Source organism: Macrobrachium nipponense, chromosome 1 (genome assembly GCF_015104395.2).
Source record: "Macrobrachium nipponense isolate FS-2020 chromosome 1, ASM1510439v2, whole genome shotgun sequence".
Taxonomy (NCBI): domain Eukaryota; kingdom Metazoa; phylum Arthropoda; class Malacostraca; order Decapoda; family Palaemonidae; genus Macrobrachium; species Macrobrachium nipponense.
The window spans coordinates 20,631,623-20,656,823 of record NC_087200.1 but is presented as its reverse complement, the minus strand read 5'-3'; the positions used below and the strand labels follow the sequence as shown (position 1 = coordinate 20,656,823).

General features: G+C 35.9%; 1 protein-coding gene across 1 annotated transcript in view; it reads right to left on the bottom strand.

Annotated features, from left to right (window-relative positions):
- Positions 1–25,201, bottom strand: part of LOC135219155 (uncharacterized) — a 282,095-nt gene that overhangs the window by 130,146 nt on the left and 126,748 nt on the right. Inside the window, exon 2 of the mRNA XM_064255677.1 lies at positions 8,675–8,778. Within this exon, the coding sequence (XP_064111747.1) occupies positions 8,675–8,771 (97 nt within the window). The 5' untranslated portion in view covers positions 8,772–8,778. The remainder of the gene's footprint in view (positions 1–8,674; positions 8,779–25,201) is intronic.

Below are 25,201 nucleotides of genomic sequence, written 5' to 3'. Positions count from 1 at the left end.
GCGAACCTATGACTTGGACCAGGAAGGGGCTTTAGGAGGTGTGTTCTTAAAGGCTCTTGTGAGCCCTGTTTACTCAGGCGACTCATGTTTACCGTTGCGTTCTTTCGTGGGTGTTTTCAAGTTCTCGTTGCCTTTTGTTCGCCTAAGCACAGGCCGAAAGAACAAAAAAATATAAGGAAACTTCGCTACATTTCTTTTTCTTTGCTTCGGGAAAGCAAATCAATCAAAGCTGGTTCTGACTCGTGTTCTCTCATTTTCCTCTTCACTCCTTCCTCTTTCTGTCAGTTCCCTAAGCTGCGTCTTATAGATTAGTTGGGACTTTGGGAATTTTCCTCATCTTAAAACTATTTAACGTAGTTGCCTCACTGTTAATTGCCTAACTTCGGTGTTCCCACGGTATCACTGCCATAGCTTTGCTGACCCTACCTTACCATACACATTTTTTCTTTTTATTTGATTAACCTAATGTACCTGGAATACAGAACTTAAGCCAACGGCCAAACGCTGAGACCTACGTGGGATATAGAATTTAGGCCAAAGGTCAAAACGCTGGAACCTGTGAGGTCATGCAGCGCTGAAAGGGAGACTGAGAGTAAGAAAGGTTTGAAAGGTGTAACAGGAGGAAAACCTCAAAGCAGTTGGACCGTTAATCAATTGTTAGGAGAGGGTGGAAAGTAAGCTGGAAGAAAGAGAATATAAACGGAGGTACAGCAAAAGGAATGAAAGGGGCGAAACCGGCGTTGCAACGACCCTTAAGTAATGCAAGAGGTGCATCAACGGCACTTCTTCCCTATTATGGGGATCTTAAGTAGATATATGTAAAAGTTTTACACGTTATTTACTCATCTAATCAAATACTGTTCGTTATCACATACATCTTTATTCTTTAGTTCCTCGTTGGACGACTGATTTACGTGCTCGCCTACCGATTCGGCAGTCCCGAGTTCGATTCCCCGTCTCTGCCTATGCGGAGTCAGAGAAATCTATTTCTGGTGATTAGATTTCTCTGAATCCTGTAAGGTAATTTGATGTTCGAGTCTTGAGTATGTAACAGGCTTGTGTGACTTGTTAGTCGTTATTCTGTGGTTTTGCTTTTATTGGAGCGAGGTGACTTTTGCCGCTCGCTCTTTTTTTTTTTGAACCAGTTCGGTTTAGCACAGCAGCGAGTCAGGTTGTGGCAGATTTAGCAGCATGGAGCATTTGCTTGAGTAGCAGGTACTGGTTACCTGTTGGCCTTAACGGTTGGAAGGATGGATGATGGCTTAACCCTGGCCATCTGTGGACTTTTCCCGTGTTGCTGTTTCAACGTTTCTCCCGTAATTCATCTGTGTTGGTGGCTGAGTTCCAGTTGACAGTTGATGGCTGTTGTTACGATGTCTTCACGGAGTCCATCTGATTCAGTTCATCCTTTTTGACAGCGGAGACTGTTACGTTATCTCTACGGAAATTTTATTGTCTGTGCTTCCTAGAGTAATTTGTATAATTTTATATATGTTGCTGCTGTATTGTTTATGCTTATTTTATTTTATGCTCCCTGTTCATGTTTGTTCATTTGTTAACGCTGCTTGCTTATTATATAATATGCTTATCTCTTTAATGTAATGGTGTTGGGCAGTGTATGGCTCTGTAATGGTGTTGAGCAGAGCAGTGTATGACTCTGTAATGGCGTTGATCAGGTTATGGCTCTGTAGCTCAATTTTGAGATGCTTTTTGCATCATAATCTTTATTATGATTGTAATTTTTGAGGGCTTTTAGGATTTACTTTTTTTTTTATTTTGATTGCTGCTATTTTGACTTATTTCATTAAGTTAATGTTTATTTAATTGGTAATTTTTGCTAAGCCCGGACTCAATTGTATATATTGTAAGATACTTTAAATAATAAATAGGATTAAGGACCTTCTTGATGGTTTTGTTACAATCCTCCCTCCTTTGTTTGTCTCGACTGCTGTCAGTCATTCCAGTCCCATTTCCTATTTTTCCTTTAAGATCCTGCAGGAGCGAGTGCGGTCCATTACACTCCACATAGGCAGAGAAATCTAATCACCAGAAATAGATTTCTCTGACTCCGCATAGGCAGAGCAGAGTCAGAGAAATCTATTTCTGGTGATTAGAAATTCATTTCTCGATATAACGTGGTTCGGATCCCACAATAAGCTGTAGGTCCCGTTGTTGGGTAACCAATTGGTTCCTAGCCACGTAAAAAATATTTAATCCTTCGGGCCAGCCCAAGGAGAGCTGTTAATCAGCGTAGCAGACTAGTTAAACTAAAATGTACTTAACTCATCATATTCAGTTACGACTTTGTTTCTTGGATTATTCCATGAAAAGTTCGTTACTGGAATAACGACTTAAGAGTGTTCCTTCTGAAATCTTCACATTGACTGATTGATTGGTCTCTGGTTACTAAAACTGGAGTCGCAACGTCTAGGTTATTGACGCCATAATGAAATTAAAGGGGAAGAAAAGTTTGAAGGAGTGCCCCAATATATATATATATATATATATATATATATATATATATATATAATATATATATATATATATATATAATGTTTGCGGTATATATACATATACATATAATCACATCGGAAAATAAATATGCTATACATAAACATACACCGTATATGTATAAGATCTAAAAATTTGTTGAGGAGGTCTTCTAAATTACAATCCTCCCCGAGAGGATTGTAATTTAGAGAAGGGAAGATATGTCCATCTGCGTCACGTCGTAGCATTTACTGGTTAATCATCTAAGCTGCTGGAACAACAGAAGAAAATCCATTTGTATTGAATCTTGGTGCTTGAACGGCTTAAGTACCTGCGATCATGTCAATGGACAGCACTTTACCATTTATTCCGAAGCCAACTTCTCTATTTACCATTTATTCCGAAGGCAACTTCTATATGTACCATCTATTCTGAAGGTAACTTCTACATGTAACGTTTATTCCGAAGGCCACGTCTCTATGTACCATCTATTCAAAAGGCAACTTCTATATGTCCCATCTATTCCAAAGGCAACTTCTATATGTACCATCTATTCTGAAGGCAACTTCTACATGCAATGTTTATTCCGAAGGCAACTTCTATATGTACCATCTATTCTGAAGGCAACTTCTACATGTAATGTTTATTCCGAAGGCAACTTCTATATGTACCATCTATTCTGAAGGCAACTTCTATATGTACCATCTATTCTGAAGGCAACTTCTCTATGTACCATTAATTCTGAAGGCAACTCCTATATGTACCATCTATTCCGAAGGCAACTTCTATATGTACCATCTATTCTGAAGGCAACTTCTATATGTACCATTAATTCTGAAGGCAATTTCTCTATGTACCATTTATTCTGAAGGCAACTTCTATATGTACCATCTATTCCGAAGGCAACTTCTATATGTACCATCTATTCTGAAGGAAACTTCTACATGTGCCATTTATTCTGAAGGCAACTTCTATATGTACCATCTATTCTGAAGGAAACTTCTACATGTGCCATTTATTCTGAAGGCAACTTCTCTATGCAACATTTACTCTGAGGGCAACTTCTACATGTACCATCTATTCCGAAGGCAACTTCTATATGTACCATCTATTCTGAAGGCAACTTCCGAATGCACCATCTATTCCGAAGGCAACTTCTATGCAGAAGCCAGGTACTATGTCGTACCTCTAATTAATGGGGATACAATCCACAATGAAGTAAAATCCAATTGTAGTTTATAATATATATTATAAACTACAAGAGGATTTTATTTCATTGTGGATTGTATCCCCACACAACTTCTAGATGTACCATCTATTCCGAAGGCAACTTATACATGTACCATCTATTCTGAAGGCAACTTCTGTATGTACTATCTATTCTGAAGGCAACTTCAATATGTACCATCTATTCCAAAGGCAACTTCTACATGTAATGTTTATTCCGAAGGCAACTTCTCTATCTACCATCTATTCTGAAGGCAACTTCAATATGTACCATCTATTCTAAAGGCAACTTCTACATGTAACGTTTATTCCGAAGGCAACTTCTATATGTACCATCTATTCCAAAGGCAACTTCTGTATATACTATCTATTCCGAAGGCAACTTCTATATGTACCATCTATTCCAAAGGCAACTTCTAAATGTAATGTTTATTCCGAAGGCAACTTCTCTATCTACCATCTATTCTGAAGGCCACTTCTATATTTTTCCATCTATTCCAAAGGCAACTTCTATATGTACCATCTATTCTGAAGGCAACTAGTATATGTACCATCTATTCTGAAGACAACTTCTATACGTACCATTAATTCTGAAGGCAACTTCTACATGTACCATTAATTCTGAAGGCAATTTCTCTATGTAACATTTATTCTGAAGGCAACTTCTACATATACCATTAATTCTGAAGGCAACTTCTCTATGTACCATTTACTCTAAGGGCAACTTCTACATGTACCATTAATTCCGAAGGCAAATTCTATATATGTACCATTTATTCCGAAGGCAACTTCTACATGTACCATTAATTCCGAAGCCAACTTCTCTATGTAACATTTATTCTGAAGGCAACTTCTACATGTACCATTAATTCCGAAGGTAATTCTCGATGTACCATTTATTCCGAAGGCAACTTCTACATGTACAATCAATTCCGAATGCAACTTCTATATGTACCATTAATTGCGAAGGCAACTTCTCTATGTACCATTTATAAAGAAGGCAACTTCTACATGTACCATTTATTCCAAAGGCAACTTCTACATGTACCATTAATTCCGAAGGCAACTTCTACATGTACCATTTTTTCCGAAGGCAACTTCTACATGTACCATTAATTCCGAAGGCAACTTCTATACGTACCATTTATTCCGAAGGCAACTTCTGCATGTACCATCTATTCCGAAGGCAACTTATATATGTACCGTTTATTCCGAAGCAAACTTCTACATGTACCATTTGTACCATTTATTCCGAAGGCAACTTCTGTATGTACCATTTATTCCAAAGGCAACTTCTGTATGTTCAATCGACCTACAGAACCTAATTCTCCACCTCTATTGCCTTTTCAGTTTCTCGGATGCTTTCCACGAATTTACAATTCGATTAATTTGTTTTCAGAGTAATAATTCCTCTAACATCACCTGATGAATTACTTCTGGGGGGACGAATCGTCCAGGACACCTTAGGAAACAGGATGCCCGATTTTTCGTAATACATAAGGAATAATTCAGCACCGTAATAAGATGCATGTGACAACAGGTACTTAAATTTAGCTTTAAAGTGCTAGAAAGAAAAATAACGGCTTGAATATCTATAAAATGCTGAGAGATGATATGCACAGAGGATGAAAGTTACAGTTTCTAAATAATGGGAATTAAAATTAGTTGAAAAGACACAGAGAGAGAGAGAGGATACTTCTAGTCCATCACCTCCCAGATGAGCAGCCGGAGATCTACCCTGAAGGTTCATTTATGAAAATTTGTCTTGGAGGTTACTATAGCTGGTTCACTTAAGGTAGATGGTAGATTCTTGGATGAGCCATATGCTTATGAGACGTTTGTTTGGCTGCCGCTGATTGGCTGGTACCGGGAGGTAGGCAGCTCCCAGACAATCGGCGGCCGCCTGGCTGGTACCGGGAGGTAGGCAGCTCCCAGACAATCAGCGGCTGCCTGGCTGGTACCGGGAGGTAGGCAGCTCCCAGCTAATCAGCGGCCGCCAAACAAACGTCTCGTATAGGCATAGGGCTCAACCAAGAATCTACCTTAAGTGCACCCGCTATAGTTCACACACAGAGATAAAAATAACGTTCAGATAGCTCGGTTTTGTGACTGTTTCTTTTCCTGTACTGTTTAGCTTCAGAAGTGTCTTCATGTGACTCATTCATCTAAAATACTATGGTTTTCAATTTTTCAAGAGGCGGCCACGATTTTTTTATGGGCTTTCTCTTTAATTTGTTTTCACAAAGTTAATCGAGAATTAAAAAAAAAAAAAAAAAAAAAAAAACAGAACTTAGAAAACGCATAACTCGGCAATAACGTTCACTGACCAGACAGGAACTGTCAGCTGTTTGGTCCGAACGAACAACTGAATTCGGTGTGGTTGTTTTCGATTACGTTGGCCTTATGCAAGCGCGGGCTTTCTAGCTCTCGAGCGTTCCATTGGTTACAAAACATGGGCAGAGATTGAAATCGAACTCACATCGGGAAGGCTTGAGATCGACGAAGCATAAACGGTCAGTAATATACGGCTTAACTTAAGAGTTCAGGGATATTTGTACCTACATAGGACAACATCATAGCATGAATTTGAGTTAAGAGTAGCTGTCCAAACAAAAGGATGAGCATGAACTCTCACATTATGAGTCAAAGTGAGAGAATGACTCCATCATGGCACCTCTGCAAATCCAACCTCAGGGGCTATCTATTCTTAAAGACTTATTCTCAAGCAAGTCTTGCAAACAGTTTCGAACCCAAGAATGACCACCCTTTGGGGATTTAGTGCCATCAGTGCACCTCACGCGGTACACTGTATGCATTACCTAAGGGTCTTTGCAGTGCCCCTTCGGTTCCTAGCTGCAGCCCTTTTCATTTCGTTTACTGTACCTCCATTCATATTCTCATTCTTCCATCTTCCTTACCACACTCTCCTAACGATTGATTCATAGTGCAACCGCTAGGTTTACAACTTTCAAACCTTTTTACTGTCAATTTCCGTTTCAGGCTTCAGTCCTAAATCACTTAATATGTTCCAGAGCTTGGCCTTTAGCCTAAACTCTATATTCAATTCCATTCAACCCAAGGATGACCAACACAAGCTGGTGCGTAACCAAAGCAGAACGACTTCTTGATCCATCTCGTCATGGGCAAGGAGAGTTGGAGACCTTCTCTAATCCTGCCAAGTTCGTTATTCAACACCTGAATATTGTATATGAATCCTGGAGTCGACCACTTTCTTCCTACATAGACCAGTGACCAGGGTCGGAGTGTTGTCATACGGAATATGGGATTTTTTAGGGGGTTAACATTTACACAGAAAATGAGAGAACGTGTGAAAGCGCATATGTATGTGTATGTGGTAGTAATTACTATCGTATAATTCGCTGATTCATCACAACTTATAACTGTTTGTTTTCGAATGACAAGATTACTATTAGCGTTGCTAAGACGAATGACGAGATTACTATTAGCGCAGTTAAGAAATTCAAAATATCGTGATAAACTGTCCTGTCATAAAAACCCACAATCACGTAAATCAATCTTTAGCGTCTTAATACAATTTATCAATATAGTGTGTGGACTTTATTACACTGCTATTAGTTTTAAAATCCAATATGAAAAAATTGAAATAAAAATCCTTTTCACGTCATTTCTCTTACATTTCTCTCGCGTGATTTGATTCGGTCGCCTGAGAGTGAGAGAGCGACCCTTCCTCCCTCCCTTGATGTTGTTAAACCTATAAAAAGCTAGTTTCGCAGGTCGAAATATCTGTAGCACGGAGGGTCCCAAGCGCCAGAGGACAGGACCCTCAGAAATTCAGTTACGGGAATTGGAACGGGGTGCAAGACGGGAGACATGGAAACTCTCCTATGTGTTATTGTTCTTTCGTTCCGGAATGAACGTTGTTGATTAAACGTAAACATGACTCCTAAGGCCAGAGAAACACTTATGAATTCAATGCTTTTAAGTTAGTAACAGTACATCACACACACACACACACACACAGAATGCTTTCAAGTTAGTAACAGTGCAACACACACACACACACACACACACACACACACAGAGAGAGAGAGAGAGAGAGAGAGAGAGAGAGAGAGAGAGAGAGAGGAAATTCCAGATTTTATTTCCGAGAGCCAGAAAATCAATTTGTGAATTCGATGCTTTCTTTTCAAGTTAGACATAGTAGCAAAAGAGCACGGAGAGAGAGAGAGAGAGAGAGAGAGAGAGAGGAGAGAGAGAGAGAGATCATTATATGCAATCATTACTTCAATGCTTAAAAATGATTTCCCATTAAGAGCTATTTTGTTTCGTGCAAACTATATCAAACGTCAGCGGCGTATCTAAATTTGCGCGTAGTGTCTACCCCTATCTCTCCTTGAAGGGTGAGTATCCCCTCTTTGTCCTGAGTTCCCTTTATCAAGGCTGGAAAACTTTCAGTTTGCCCGTTCCATCAGCCCCTATGGAATATTTAGGGCAAGAGCCAAAAGCTGAAAGAGAAAAGGTTTGAAAGGTGTAACAGGAGGAAAACCTCAGTCGCACTATGAAACAACTATTAGGAGAGAGTGGTAAGCAAGATGGATAAAAGAGAATATGAACGGAGGTACAGTTAAACGAATGAAAGGGGCTGCAACTAGGGGCTGAAGGGACGCTGCAAAGAACCTTACACAATGCCTGCAGTGCGTCGCGTGAAGTATAGTGACTGCATTACCGTGTCACGAAGGGGAAAAATCACAAGCGACCTAACTTTCCACGACGTATGGCATTTAATTCAAAAGGTGATGATCCTCGCTTTTGTCTTTCGTCCCCTTTATCGAGGATTGAAAGTTCTATTCATAGTTGGCCCGTCACATCGGCCTCTACATAAAGAAAATAAGCCTCTACAGAGAGAGAGAGAGAGAGAGAGAGAGAGAGAGAGAGAGAGAGAGAGAGAGAGAGAGAGAGAGAGAAAACTACTTACCACGATGTGTGGCAGCATCCAAAGGTGGAGCAGCAGCGACAAATCCAGCCAAGCAAATAATTGCTGTTGTCGACAGCCACACGAATTCGTTCTTCATGGCCCACCTGGAAGAGGAAAATAAATATATAAATAAATAAAATATAAAAGTGTTTTCAGTGGGGAAAAATATTTAGTTACTTATTTTACCTGTTAAAGTTAGTTACTCTTCAGTGCCCGTGCTGGCTAGTTAAAAAAAAAATAAACAAATAAAATATAAAAATAAAAACGCACACAAACTAACGCATAGCTTTTATTTGTAAAACTTTAAATACTACAGCATCAAATTCAAGAAATGCTGTTCAAAAATGATCTATGAAAAATATAAAACAAGACATTTTTCCCCTCCCTAATGAGTTGGAGTCCTTAAAAATCGTGTAATAAAGAACATCTCTCTTGCAGACAACCCCAGACGAACTAAAACGGTTGCATCACTTCCAAAAGGAAGCAAAATATAAAAGTATTAATATTTTTTCAAAATGGTATATCGTATTTTATTCTCCAAGAATATCGATATCAGCGCTCATACAAAAATCAAATCAAGTGCATTTAATTGGATGAAAGATTACCAGCATTATCATAAAAAATCTCTTGTTCTACTACTGCTGCTGATGATAATGATAATGGAGAAACAAATCCACAGTTATGTATGGGTACAAATATATTTTTAAAAATAAAATTAAACAGAGAGAGCTCTAGGGAAGCTGTTCGATTCCCCTTTTCAATCTGAATAATAATAATAATAATAATAATAATAATAATAATAATAATAATAATAATAATAATAATAATAATAATAATAATAATAATTGATAAGTATCAAGATCTGAAAATCATCATCATAGGGACACTATAGTAAATTCTCCTCAACCGTGCATTTGATGTCTTGGCCAGTCCCTTACGACGCTCCTGATTGGCTGTTGATAAGCCAACCGCAGGGCTGGAAACTCTCAGTCTCTCTCGAAAATTCATACAGGCAGGATGTATGTTCTACCTCTTCTGAAAGACGGATCTCTGAGGAGAGGTGGAACATAGAACCTACCCATGTGAACTCTCGATAGAGACTGAGAGATTCCAGCCATAGGATTGGCTTATCAACAGCCAATCAGGAGCGTCGTAAGGGACTGGCCTGGAAATCAAATGCACGGTTGATGTAAATCTACTATAGGCACAATCCCAAGATCCCTGAAAAGGAACCTGGAAAAACTAGATCCTACAGTAGCCCTAGGACTCCTAGAAACAGCGCATATAGTAAGAAAAGTGATGGACTCATAAGGAGGCAGCATGCAACCCGGAACCCCACACTATAAAAAACACCCAGGCGAATAGGATGACTGATAAAAAAATAATAATAATATTAAATTAAATAATAATAATAATAATAATAATAATAATAATAATAATAATAATAATAATAATAATAATAATAATAATAATAATAATAATCTAATTCTACTCATAACGGGACAAGAAAATACAATTTACCGAATTGATGAAGGATGTGCAGTTGCAAAAACCTTTAGCTGCAAAGAACTGACAATACACAAAAGCAGCGAAAACATGTAAAAATTAAGACAGCAAAAAAAGACAAGAATAAAAGTCATGGTAACAATATCCTCGACGTCATGCGCACAGCGGAAAAGAGATTATGACAAAAACCCGGACGCGCGTTCTACTTTGAGAGAATTAAATTAACAGAAATAACCTACGTTAAATTCTCTGGAAGTATAGGAATTATAACATTAGTCGGCTTACCCCATCCAAGTGACTGCTACCACTGGTGAACAAAAGGATAACAAATACATGTTTTAGTTCGATAACAACCGCCCCCAGCCCTCCAAACTTTGTCATCAGCGCGGAATTCATAATTTTCATAAAAGGTCACGTTCTGACAGTGTTCTTCGTGTCATTCTATCTAATAATTTCACGAAAGGTCAGGTACTGCCCGTGTTCTTATGTCATTCTATTTTTCATCATTTCATAAAAGGTCAGATCTACCGGAAGTGTTCTTGACCTTATTTCATTCTTTAGACTTTTCCTCCTGAGGTTTTGGCTGCCATTACCGGAGAGAATGAGTTGGTTTTAGTGACATTCTCCAGAATGGCAAATTCGGTTTCTACCTCTTTCATTTTCTCTTCGCTTAATAATGTGCCAATTATCTTCCTCTCTTCATTTCCCCTTCATTTGATAATACAGTAATTATCTTCCTCTTTATTTTCTCCTCACTTGATAACGCATTATCTTTCTCTTTATTTCCTCTTCATTTGATAATATATGAGTTATCTTCCTCTTTATTACCTCTTCACTTGGTAATACACTGATTATCGTGCTCTCTATTTTCTCTTCATTTGGTAATGCATTATCTTCCTCTTAATTTCCTCTTCATTTGATAATACATTAATTGTGTTTCCCTTGATTTTGTCTTCATTTGATAATACATTAATTATATTCCTCCTTATTTTCTCTCAGTACATAACACAATCTTCCTCTTTATTTCCTCTACATTTGATAATACCTTAATTATCTTCCTCTGTATTTCCTCATCATTTGATAATACATTAATTAATTTCCTCTTTATGTTCTCTTCGCCTGATAATATTATAATATGATTTTTAAGATCGGATACCTTACGATACGAATCCACAATTAAGCATCATGTGTACTACTTTGACTCCTCGTCGTCTTTGCAGCCGTCACAGGGCAGAACCTGAACAGGCAGTCTCGTCACAAGGAAGAACCTGAACAGGCAGTCTCGTCATAAGGCAGAACCTGAAGAGACAGTCTCGTCACAAGGCAGAACCTGAACAGGCAGTCTCGACACAAGGCAGAACCTGAACAGGCAGTCTCGACACAAGGCAGAACCTGAACAGGCAGTCTAGTCACAAGGCAGAACCTGAACAGGAAATCTCGTCATAAGGCAGAACCTGCACAGACAGTCTCGTCACAAGGCAGAACCTGAACAGACAGTCTCGTCACAAGGCAGAATCAGAACAGGCTATCCTGCCACAAGGCAGAACCTGAACAGGCAGTCTCGTCACAAGGCAGAACCAGAACAGGCAGTCTATATCTATAAGCAAACATAACAATTCACGGAAATGCGGATTCGTATGTCTTTTATGGATGACCCAATGCCAAAACAACAGCAGTCGATCACATCCAATGAACAGAACTGAAAAGTACGTCAAAATAACATTCATGGAAATACAGTGCCCTTTATGCATAGTCCAGCGCCAAAGCAATAACAAATCAATCACGTCCCAATGAACTGGACTGAAAAGTATAACACATAACATGTCCACATTTTCTTCCGAAAATAACGCGAAAGCGAATCAATATATTTAGGAAAAAAAAAAGAGCTAATAAGTGGCTTCAGATATGACTTGTTGTGTACTTGTGTGCACCAATCACCTCTACTCTCATTGATTATTGGTCCTTTCACCAATAACCCCCCAGCCCCCCACCCCCTCCCCCCCTCCCCCCCATCCTTCCCAGTTCACCTGGTTCTGTTGCCAGCAGGTAAAGCTGGGGGGGGGGGGGGCTGACTCCATGGGCTTCTCACCCTTCCCCAGCCCCCCCCCCTCCCCCTTCCCCACCATTACGGAGCCTACCATATGGCATTTCCTATATGTTCTCCCTGACCCGTATAGTATATACCCCTACCGACGTCACAGATGAAACAGGAGGAAAATTAAAGGCTGGTCTCGCCAGGAGATGGGGGACGCAGCTGAAGTCCTTCATCATAACATTCTTAGTTCTTGTGAAATCGATCCTATTAATGACGGTCAGATGTTGATAGATGAATTATTTAAGATTTTGCTTTTGTTTACATTGTCCAAAGACTTCTTTCCGAAATGGCTCAGGCCTGAGCAATGCCTGATAGAAGTGATTGACGATATAGCTAGGTTCTACGTAATAATAAGAGGCAATAATAGAGATGAATTTGATTACATTACGTTATTGCATTACAGATAAGAGGCGATAATACAGATGAATTTGATTACGTTATTGTAATACGGATAAGAGGCAATATACAGATGAATTTTGATTACACTACTGTAATACAGATAAGAGGCGATAATACAGATAAATTTGACTAAATTATTGTAATTTAGATAAAAGGCAATATACAGATGAATTTGATTGCATTATTGTAATACAGATAAGAGGCGATAATACAGATGAATTTGATTACATTATTGTAATTTAGATAAGAGGCAATATACAGATGAATTTGATTGCATTATTGTAATTTAGATAAGAGGAAATATACAGATGAATTTAATTACATTATTGTTATCGCTTTAGAGACAGTTTCTGAAGGACATTGATCAAATGTACACAAACATATATATATATATATATATATATATATATATATATATATATATATATATATATATATATATATATATATATATAATTTTCATACATTACATAATTGCTTTAAAGACACTTTCTGAAGGGCAGCATTCAAAATTTACACACACACACACGGTAAATTGAACTATGTCGATATTTCAAAATAATTTTGTTATTTGGAACACACAAACACAATATATATATATATATATATATATATATATATATATATATATATATATATATATATATATATATATGCAAATGGGTCTTCGGGTTACACCATCACAGATTAACGGGACCGCAGTAACCAAGTACTATACATTTACGAACGTGACCTACTGTTGTATAATTAGCCCAGTCAATATTAGATATATTTTAGTGGAATAAATGAAAAAATTTATGAGCTGAAAAATGATAAATGACTTCTTTATACTTCAAATATTTAAATGTATACCAAGAATTTAGAATGATCAGAATAATAAATATTAGTATTGTAAATATTTAACATTACTAAATGTAGATTTAAGTTTTCATGATATGAGCAAAAATTAAAAGTTCCCATTAAACTACTCTGAGGTTCGTCCGCTGTGTTGGACAATGGCCTCCAAATTTCAGTTTTTCGCCGTTTTCTTGAAAACGGGTTGTCTGAGGGTAAACTCTGTTGAATACATAATTAAAGAAAATGTAATGTTCTACAAAACATGTTCTATGGATGTTTTCGCTTTGAATGATCATTGTAATGATATTTGCAATTGTTTTCCCTTATTCAATTGTGGTGATCCTGACATGATTTATTCACTTCCTTTATGTTGCGTATCACTAAATTTTACCTATTTTTTTATGCATTTTGGTAATGTACTATAAAGGATAACTAATATCTATTCAATTCCATAATAATAAAGTTTCATAATGGAGGGAATCATAGAACAAAACAGATTAAGGCCACTTTGTGAAGACAGCTTAATAAAAAGTGAAACTGTTTGCGCTGAGAAAGGCAAGTACGAAAAGAGGAGACGAGAAATACTTTATCAGCTGTACATGTGAAGTGCAGAAAAGACGATATTTCACTAAATTGTATTACAGCTGGTAAGAGAAAAGACTCAACCGACCAACAGAAAAAAGGAGTCGCCTATGAAACAGAAACTAAGAACAAAATAAAACTGAATTTGATTTCAAGAAAAAGTGTGTATTTTGCTTTAAAGTTTGTTGTGGAAAAAAACAGAAAAAAAAACTTTCAACAGACGGCAGGTAGTTAGTGATGTGATGACCTTAGACTGGAAAAAACGTGTTAGATTACAAAAAAAAAGCTAACGAGCGTATTGATGACTGGGGCAAAAAAAAGTAAAAGGTGTGGTGGTTAGTGATCAGTGTTTGGTTGCAGAACGAGCTAGATAGGCATATACCAAGGATGATCATGTTGCGGGAAGTTCGTCCCTCTGAAGAAGCAGCAGTGAAATCAATCATAATGATTCGGAGAAAATAATTATCAGGAAGTTTTGCATTTTCAATGTTACTCGGGCCTAAAAAGTTAAACTTCATGATAATTATTTTCTCTGAGCTCTGGGAAAATTCTTGCCAATTTTCAAATCACTATGATTTTGATAATAATTAAACGAAACAGCAGCTAAAATGAGAACTTGGCACAGGAGAGGATCTACACAAAATAAAGACACAGCTTGAAATCCCTACGCTTTCGGTATCTGGAAGTCTCCCCTCACTTTCGTTGTCCGGAAAAATAGTACATTTCACTTTCATCGGGATATCCCTCTGCTCAAACAGTGGGTCGGCATTTCTTCCATGTTTACCCTTCTTTCCAAATATCCATCGTAAATTGTATATTTGTACACGTTTTTGTTATATATAAATGTATACATACACAGTATATATGTGTATACATTTACATATTATAACAAAAAAGTATACGTAAATTGAAAACAATATATGCGTATAAGCAAATACTAAGAAATGAAATTACAACATCAGTCGACTCGATGGAAGGTAGAAGTGATACAATATAGGAAAAAATACATCCAAAGGAAGTTCCAGTTCTGGAGGCAACAAAGGAAGAGAGAAGGAGTAAACATTGAAATAATAATAATAATAATAATAATAATAATAATAATAATAATAATAATAATAATAATAATAATAATAATAATAATAATAATAATAATAATAATAATAGTAATAATAATAATAATTGGAGGGCAGGGGTCTTCCAAATGAGGTTTATGTTAGGAGGTAAATTAATATTTTTCTTTTTCACCACAATAACTTCCATTCTTGTATAAATATATTACTGCCAAAAAACTAACATGAAATTGGACCCGCATACGCAAAAAAAAAAAAGAAAAAAAATCACGACAAAACTTACAATTGAAAAATATAAAAGTGAGCCATTGAAATAAAAAACAAATGCAGAAATTGCATATCCATTCATCTAACATCTCAATTGTTCAGTCCAACTTCCCCCTGAATTATGAATGACTACATTATGTACAAAACCGACCGGAAAAATTGAAGAGCGACTGATTTTAAACCGAACGAAGCCCAGGTGTTTATCAATAATTTCCTCTCTGGAGGTGCATGATGATGCTGCTGCTGAAGCTGCAGGCAGCTGTACAATGCTACATGGTGCTGTGTGATGCTGCAGGATTCTGTACGATTCTGAACGATGCTGCAGAATGTTGCAGGATTCTGTACTAAGCTGCAGGATGATGCACGATGCTGTGCCATGCTGCAGGATGTTGTACGATGCTGCAGGATGCTGTACGGTGCTGTACGATGGTGCAGGATTCTGTACTAAGCTGCAGGATGATGCAAGATGCTGTACCATGCTGCAGGATGCTTCAGGATCCTGAGCGATGCTGTACGATGGTGCAGGATGCTGAGCGATGCTGTACGATGGTGCAGGGTGCTGAGCGATGCTGTAGGATGCTGAGAGATTGTGCAAGATGTTGAGCGATGCTGTACGATGGTGCAGGATGCTGCATGGGTGCGGGTAAATTTGGCCAGAGGATGTCACGGATTGGGGACGCAGCTACGTGCTAAATGGTGAGAGAAATTGCCAAGCGTATTTTTTTTCTTCTTTGTTTTAGTGTGCGAGAAAAATTTCGTATAAGAGAGAATAGAAGGGGAACAAATGAGATGGAGGAAAGAATTAACCAGAGACAAATTTGGATGCGGAAGGGGGAAGGGCTCAAGTGTTTTCCTTGCTGGAAGTAAGTTGATATGAACGAAAGAAAGGCGAAAACAAACGAGAGAAATTATATCATTAATAAAAGAAGGACACCAATAAGCAAATGACAATAACGTCGAATGAAAAAAAAAAGTTTTGTGATTAACAGCTACATAAATATTGGTATGCTGTTATGATTCTATTCACTCACTGATGCACAGATATACGTACACTCATACTGCCATAAAATTATACACGTTTGTATCAACCAAACATAAACATACAACTGCACCTACACGCACACACACATATACTATATATATATATATATATATATAATATATATATATATATATATATATATGAGAGAGAGAGAGAGAGAACTAGTATCACTTGGAACCGAACCTTAATCACTTGTAGGAGTATTTTGGTCAAAAGTATTTTTGGAAACTACTTTTTCCTTTACAGAAACGTTCATTTAAGCAGAAACACATAACTCCTGTTTTCCCGTTCCCTCCTACTCGTCCTAAGTTTTCAATACTTCTGTGGCCACAAAGGGTTTGACGGAATGTTTCGAAAATGAGCGAAGCCCTTTCCATCATTCACGAATGTTGTTGCAACAGCTCTGTTGTTCTCTCCATCTTGCGAAGAATGTCTGTCTGTCTGTCTGTCTGTCTGCCTTCTTGCCAAAGAATCTTCATTCGCTTCTCATACTGCGGATATTTTCCCCTTTTTTTCTTCCTTCCTTTGAGCGGCTCTTGTGGGTGTGCGGTTAATAACAATCGCATATTGATTTGAGAGGAATTTTCTTTTAGTCCGGTTTAGTTTTTATTCTTATAAGTATGCAATGACATCATCATCATATGCCTTCATGCACAGGTATTGTTACTTTCCTATTATCTAAATATTTTTTACTTGGCTGTTTTTTCTTTATATATATATATATATATATATATATATATATATATATATATATATATATATATATATATATATATTACGTACATCATACATACATATAGCCATTTGTTCAGATTCCTAAAAGTGCCGGGGTTGTGCATGTATGTATGTGTGTATGTGTGTATATATAATATATATATATACACACACATATATATATATATATATATATATATATATATATATATATATATATATATATATAATACTATACATGGCAAGAAACAGATAAAACTATTACTTTCTTACCATAATCATCATAAGCCAGTCTGTAACTATAAATGTGAGAGCTACAAGCACAAAGAAATTTCAAATAACACAGATATACATATATTAAATGAAATAAAAAAAATTCTTGAACATCCCCACATAACGTCCAGTGCCAAGAAAACGTCTTAATTAGAACCTCGAAATTACTCTCAAATTGACGACTGGGGCAACTCGAGATCTGAGGTCAGAAGAAGAAGAAGAAGAAAAAGAAAAAAATGAAGACTGCTTTTAGTGGAGGTCACGTAACCACGCTGAAACTACTTCAAAAGAGATTAAACAAATGACCGTTGAAGGAAGACCACGAATCAACTTATTCATAAAACCCGTTCATAATTTCTGCAGAGAAAGAACGTGTCGGCTCCACAGCTCCGCAGATGTAAGATGTCAAGAGGAGCTTATTAAGAAAAAGAAGTATCCCGGAAGCTTATGAGCAAAGCTGTGCGTAGGAAGATTAGTAGAGCTCTCACTAACGACACAGAGCGCAGATAAGGCTGGTAGCCCAATATTTACCGGGAGTAACATCTCTGGTGACGATTTCCTTTATCATTTTTATGTGCTTGTTTTTTATTTTATTTTTTTTGGCCAGTAACCTGAGTGGTGCTGTGTAGTACATTAGTGGAGAGAGACAGAAAAATGTTTAGAAGACTACGTGTGATGCCTAAGCCATCCACACCCCCCCCCCCCCCCCCCCCCCCCCCGCCCCCACAGCGAGTACTTTGATTTGTTTTGATCTAAGAAAATGACAGCAGAATCGGATAAGGGAATAAGGGAAACAAGAACGGAGTTGAAGTCACAGGTTAAGAGAGAATAGAATGTAGAATTTAGGCGCAAGGCTAAGCGCTGGGACCTATGAGGTCATTTAGCACTGAGAGGGAAACTGACAGTAAGATCTGAAAGGTGTAACATGGTCAGAGACGGTGGAATATGAACGTAGGCACAGTAAAAGGGAATGAAAGACGTTGCAGCTAGGGGCAGAAGGGGACGCGGCGAAGAACCTTTAAAATTGCCTACAGTACACCAAGTGATGAGCAATTACGGTACTAACGTACTTGGACGAGCTAGAACTGTTACTTATGCTCGATGATTCCCTAGATAAAAAAAATTCGCATACTTACATTATCATATTTGCTTTAGTGTGACTTCAATAAACTATGGGGAATTCCAAGAGCAAACAAGGCTATTGTATGGTTACGGTAAACAAGTCTTTACTTTAAATAGCACCCCACATAAACTGGGAAATTAGATGCTAATCAGCGACCCATATACACACACATCAGAGCATAAGAGTAAGTGAGGGAATCTCCATAACAAAATCATTTTAATGCTTCAAATACGTACACACAATAACACACACACACACACACACACGCACACACATATATATTATATATATATATAATATATATAATATATTACATACAATATTAATATATATATATATGAATAATTATCACATCGAACCGTGATCCATTTATATATCAATTCAAGCTACAAATGTCCTTTAATATCTAAATTCACTTTACCTCCAAATGATATATTTTCATATATGTACCGAAGGGGAATTTTTAAGTTGATAACAATTTCGTCCCCCCATGGGATCGAACCACCGTCCAGGTGGACGGGGACGAAATCAGGACAGTCAGTGACGCTATCCAATCAGCCAACAGAGACGCTAATAAGTTCATATCGATTCCTGACCTTACAAATCACCCTCGATCTGGATGCTTTCGTAATTAGAATCGATATGAAACCCCGTCTACCATGTTGGCCAATATATATATATATATATTCAACTGAAAATGGTCGCTATTTTCTAGGATTAATTTACTAATTTTTCTCTAAATTTCTACATACTATTACAGATTCTCTCTCTCTCTCTCTCTCTCTCTCTCTCTCTCTCTCTCTATCTCTCTCTCTCTTCTCTCTCGTTATATACACACACGCATATATATATACATATATATATATATATATGTTATATGTGTGTGTGTATGTATATATTGTGTGTGTATATATATCGAGAGAGAGAGAGAGAGAGAGAGAGAGAGAGAATCTGTAATATTATGTAGAAATTTAGAGAAAAAGTAGTAAATTAATCTTAGAAAATAGCGACCATTTTCAGTTGAATACTACAATCTAAAAAAAAATATTTCAAACTTTTTGGAAGCCACATTCATGCCCTTGGATACAGAACAAAGGTTAAAGTAATATTGAGGTTTTCATTAATGTGATCAATATTACAGGTCAGTTTGGGCTCCAAAATTGGGCAAATAACTGCTTCGGTACACAATACACCAATTAACTTGACTAATCAATCAAGTCAAAGTACCTTTGCACATCTAGAGGATACTTTGAACAACCATGATAAGCTAAATGTAAACAAATTACTTCCGCGTGTGATGTCCCAAATGGCTACTTAAACTGAGAAGCGATCTCGAATTCTGGGAGCTTACGATGACTATAATTGAATATAGAGAATATCAAGAATATCAAGAATCAGTAGTTATATTCCCACATAAAAAAAAACCAGTTGTTTACCCAGTATACAGCAATGTCTATAAACTTGGAAAAAGTCGGGAAGCAATTATCTAAAATTGAAATACGCAATAATAAGCCAATTATTTAAACTCTGAAAGCTGAATTAGGCAATAAATATAATAAGGCAATTATCTAAACTCTGAAAGCTGAATTAGGCAATGAATATAATAAGACAATTATTTAAACTCTGAAAGCTGAATTAGGCAATAAATATAACAAGGCAATTATTTCCACTTTCAAAGTTGAAGTAGGCAATAAGTAAATATAACAATACAATTATTTAAACTTTGAAATTTGAAACAGGCAACTATTTAATAAAGGAAAACCTCATTTCATTCTATATAAAACTGTATTTTAGGAAGAGTCTTGAAATGAAACAGATTGTTCAAGTCACAATTTTTTTTATGAGTGCTTTATATTACGTAGGAATTTTGAGGACTGGAAAAAGAATGCAGTAGACTAATTTTCCAGTAGACTGATTTTTCAGAGTCTTATAAAACAGAAAATTACGAAAATAAAGAAAATTAAAAAAAAAGTAGATCATTCCTAAGTTTAACAGCAGAGGGGAAATAAACCATCGCCAAAGAAAATACCACGAGAACCAGACAGCTACACCAAAATTAATTAAAACGGAATGCGGTGAGGCTGAAAATCTGTATATATGATACAATAGATGTACATTGTATATATGATACAATAGATGTACATTGTATATGCATGTATATGAATATCTGTTCGTTTTCTGTAATAATAAAAAACAACCACTATAATAATAATAATAATAATAATAATAATAAAATAATCAATAATAATAATAATAATAATAATAATAGTGTTTGCCGTTAGAAACTGTATATGCTACATGATGTATACTGTATAAATGTATATATATCTCATTATTTCGTATAAAACAACAACAACAACGTTAACAATAACAACAACAATAATAATAATGCTAATAATAATAATTAAAACAATACCATTATTATTTCAAATGAATTTATATTCTTCTGCAAGTGAAACTCCGTTGAAACAGCAATTGTTTTTAATAACACTGCTGTAAAAGAGACTACTTCCAAACAACAACAACAACAATAATAATAATAATAATAATATTATTAATAATAATAATAATAATAATAATAATAACAGCATGAGTCACTAAAATGTGGAAGAAATCCTTGGTAACGTAAATGTAAATATATATATTTATATTTCTAATATTTCTAATAATATACATACATTTACACCACTATGGATTCCTTCACTAATAATAATAATAATAATAATAATAATAATAATAATCAATAATATTTTTAAAATTAATTATAATAATAATAATAATGCCATGGGACACCAGAGTAGATGCGAAAAAAAGAGAGAAAAAACTGTAAAGTATCACGATCTGAAATTTGAAATAAGAAGGCAATGGGATATGCCAGTGGAAATTGTACCCATCATCATAGGGACACTAGGCACAAACCCAAGACCCCTGAAAAGGAACCTGGAAAAACTAGATGCTGAAGTAGCTCCAGGACTCATGCAAAAGAGTGTGCTCCTGGAAACAGCGCACATAAGGAGGCAGGATGCAACCCGGAACCCCACACTCTAAAACTACTCAGTCGAATAGGATGACTGTGATAAGACACACACACACATACACAAATAAATAAAAATAATAATAGTAATCATAATAATGTTATCCGTTAAAAAGAAGTAGAGAAGTATTATCATTACACTTGTTTATGAATAACTTCGATGTAAAAAAAAGTAAAACAAACTAAAATAGATTTTAACTGATCAAAATAATAATTGATATAACACAAACACGCAAGACTAATGGAGAGTAAGCGAACAGTGATATAGGATGAAAAATGACTGATGGTGTGCAAATACGTTATGTACAGATGCACACACAAAAAAAAAAAAAAAAAAAAAAAAAAAGACTGAAAAAGAAGTCAATTATTTAAAAATTTATTTACTAATAAATAGAGCAATAGATAATCAAGAAAAATTTAATAAATAAATACCAATTAAGGTAAGTGAATAGAGATACATAGATATAGATAGATACACTCTTAAGAAGCCCTGACAGATTGATAGATTGATAGATTAATTTTTAAGAGGTATATAGATATATAAACTCTTAATAACTGCAGATAGATAGCGACAGATAAATAGACAGACAGACAGATACACTCTTAAGAGGTCCAAAATATAGATAAGCTCTTAAGAGGTAGATAGATAATAACCTCTTAAAAGGTACAGATAGATTGTCTTAGGAGCTACAGATAGATATATAGATACCCTTAAGAGGTCCAGATAGATAGATAAGATACTCCTAAGAGGTAGAGGTATATAGATAGATATATAAAGATACTCTTAAGAGGTCCAGATAGATAGATAGATAGATAGATAGATAGATAGATAGACAGACTCTTAAGCGGTCCAGATAGATCGATAGACACATACAGAGATAAAACTCTAAGTGGACCAGATAGACAGACAGACAGATAGTTAGATAGACTCTTAAGAGGTCCAGATAGTTAGATAGATAGACTCTTAAGAGGTCTAGATAGATAGATAGATAAATAAAGAGATAGATATATAGATAGACACTTAAGAGGTCCAAATAGATAGATAACTAGACAGATAGAATTTGACACTGAAGATTTCTAGATAGATAGACTCTTAAGATGTCTAGATAGATAGATCGATAGATAGACATACAGATATATAGACTCTTAAGAGGGCCAGATAGACAGATAAATTCTTAGAGAGACACATAAGAATGTCACACCTTTTTTCTCCCTCTTATACCCAAAAAAATGTATATAAAAAATATGCCTAGAAATATGGAAAGGCAAATATCATCATATACAACTGAAAGGTAATTCACAGAATGGAATATCGGTTTCTGATATATATATATATATATATATATATATATATATATATATATATATATATATATATATATATATAATATATATAATTAAGCAGTTGGAATACGAACGGAATAATTAACAATTCCAAACTGAAGTGAGAGAGAGAGAGAGAGAGAGAGAGAGAGAGATAGAGAGAGATTATGCCGTGACTAGTTCCTTTCATGGTCCGAAATGCGCCCAGGCCGACCTACCCCCTCCCCCCCCACCTTCCCACCCACACACACGCACGCACACACACACACACAAACAACCCATACACAAAAGGCCCATCTTAGAAAGATGAAATCGCATCTTCTTCGAATCGCACTGTAGGCTGAAAAAACAGTGATTACTAATCCATCAGTTACTTGTGATTTCTCTTCACAGGTGACTGTGAACAAGAGATTTTCTCAGTAAACATATATATATATATATAAACAAAAATGCTGTACTTTGGGAAATGGCTAAAAAAGAGAGCGACCAGAGGAATCTGATGTGCGATTTAAAATGTCTTTTGACACTTTTTCTCCAATCACAGAAAAAATAATTCCACCAAGGGATTCGATTATACCTATACCACATCTGTAAAAAGTTAAACAGCCTCTCTCTCTCTCTCTCGTCTCTCTCTCTCTCTCTCTCTCTCTACTCTATCTCTCTCTCTCTATATATATATATATATAATATATATATATACTAATATATATATACTATATATACTATACTATATATATATATATATATATATACATAATTATATATGTGTACGTATATATATACTATATATATATATATATATATATATATATATATATATATATATATATATAGACACACAAATACTAAACAAGACAAAGCACACACACACACACACAATCAAGTTACACAAAAACATACAGGAAAGGGAAAGGGTACTATTGAAAGCGCATAAGTAACCCAACAAAAAGATATAAATATATTATATATATTAATCTGGGATATTTTTTTTTGTTATACTTAGGTAGGTATATATATTAGTATATATATATATATATTTTATGAAGAACAAGTGGATTACATTTTCGGTTAATATATATATATATATATATATATCTATATATATATATATATATATATATATATTATATATATATATATATAAAGAACAGTACTACTCAGCTGGTCGACTTCTTATAAAAGCCCGAATCTCCATTCAGTACACAGATGCAATATAGCTCGATGGAGCCCAAACGCAACACGGGATATTCGGAGAAAAGCCCTATGAGCGCGTAGCACTCAGACTATACAATCAGTAGCCCCAGGAAATAAAGAGATGTTAACATACGGCCATGACCTAAGACATCAGACATATATGTTCTAAAATAATTATGAGCCTGTAATAAGTCATACAAGAATACTACTGTAGAAAGTAACAGAATAATGAATGGGGCCAAATAAATATACCACATAGGAGATAAGAAAATGTTGTAGAAAGACCATTCATTAAAGAATTAACTAACTAATTTTTCACCTTTCTGTAAACAAATTTCTATGACAGACTAAAACCAACATGGGGTATCTAGCGTGAGACATACAACAGGTTTCTTGTTACAACTTAGCATGAGAAAATGTCTTGGAAAAAGTTAACAAAAACAACTATGTAGCAAGATATAGGATATCTGCGATAACTGAGCAACATGATACACAAAGAAATACAGAATTAAGAAAGTGTCTGTGAACACACAGACAAAGTAACGTAATAAGTCTCAGCTTTGTATGTGAACGCGTCGGAAAGATTAAAGTGATGTCAACCACTTTAAACTATTACAAAGAAAGAAACAAAAAGAAAGTCCTTGGGAACAAAGGGAATAAACTAGAAAGGGCAATGGAAAAAAAATTCGATTCCTATTGTGGCGTTCCAGATTCCAGGAAGAAAATCATCCTGGAAAATTAGACTGACGTATGTTCTACATCACTCGCCATCTTCCTCCGTCGCATTCTCTTCTTTATCTCCTACATATCCCCGTAGGGAGGGAAGTGCCGTCAGTACACTTCACGCGGTGCACTGTACGCATTACTCAAGGTTCTTCGCACTGTCCCTTCGGCCCCTAGCTGCAACCTCTTTCATTCCTTTTACTGCGCCTTTATTCATATTCTCTTTCTTCCATCTTACTTTCCACCCTCTCCTAAGAATTATTGTTTCACATAGTGCAACTGCGAGGCTTTCCTTCTGTTACGCCTTTCAAATATCGTTACTCTCATTTTCCTTGTCAGCGCTGA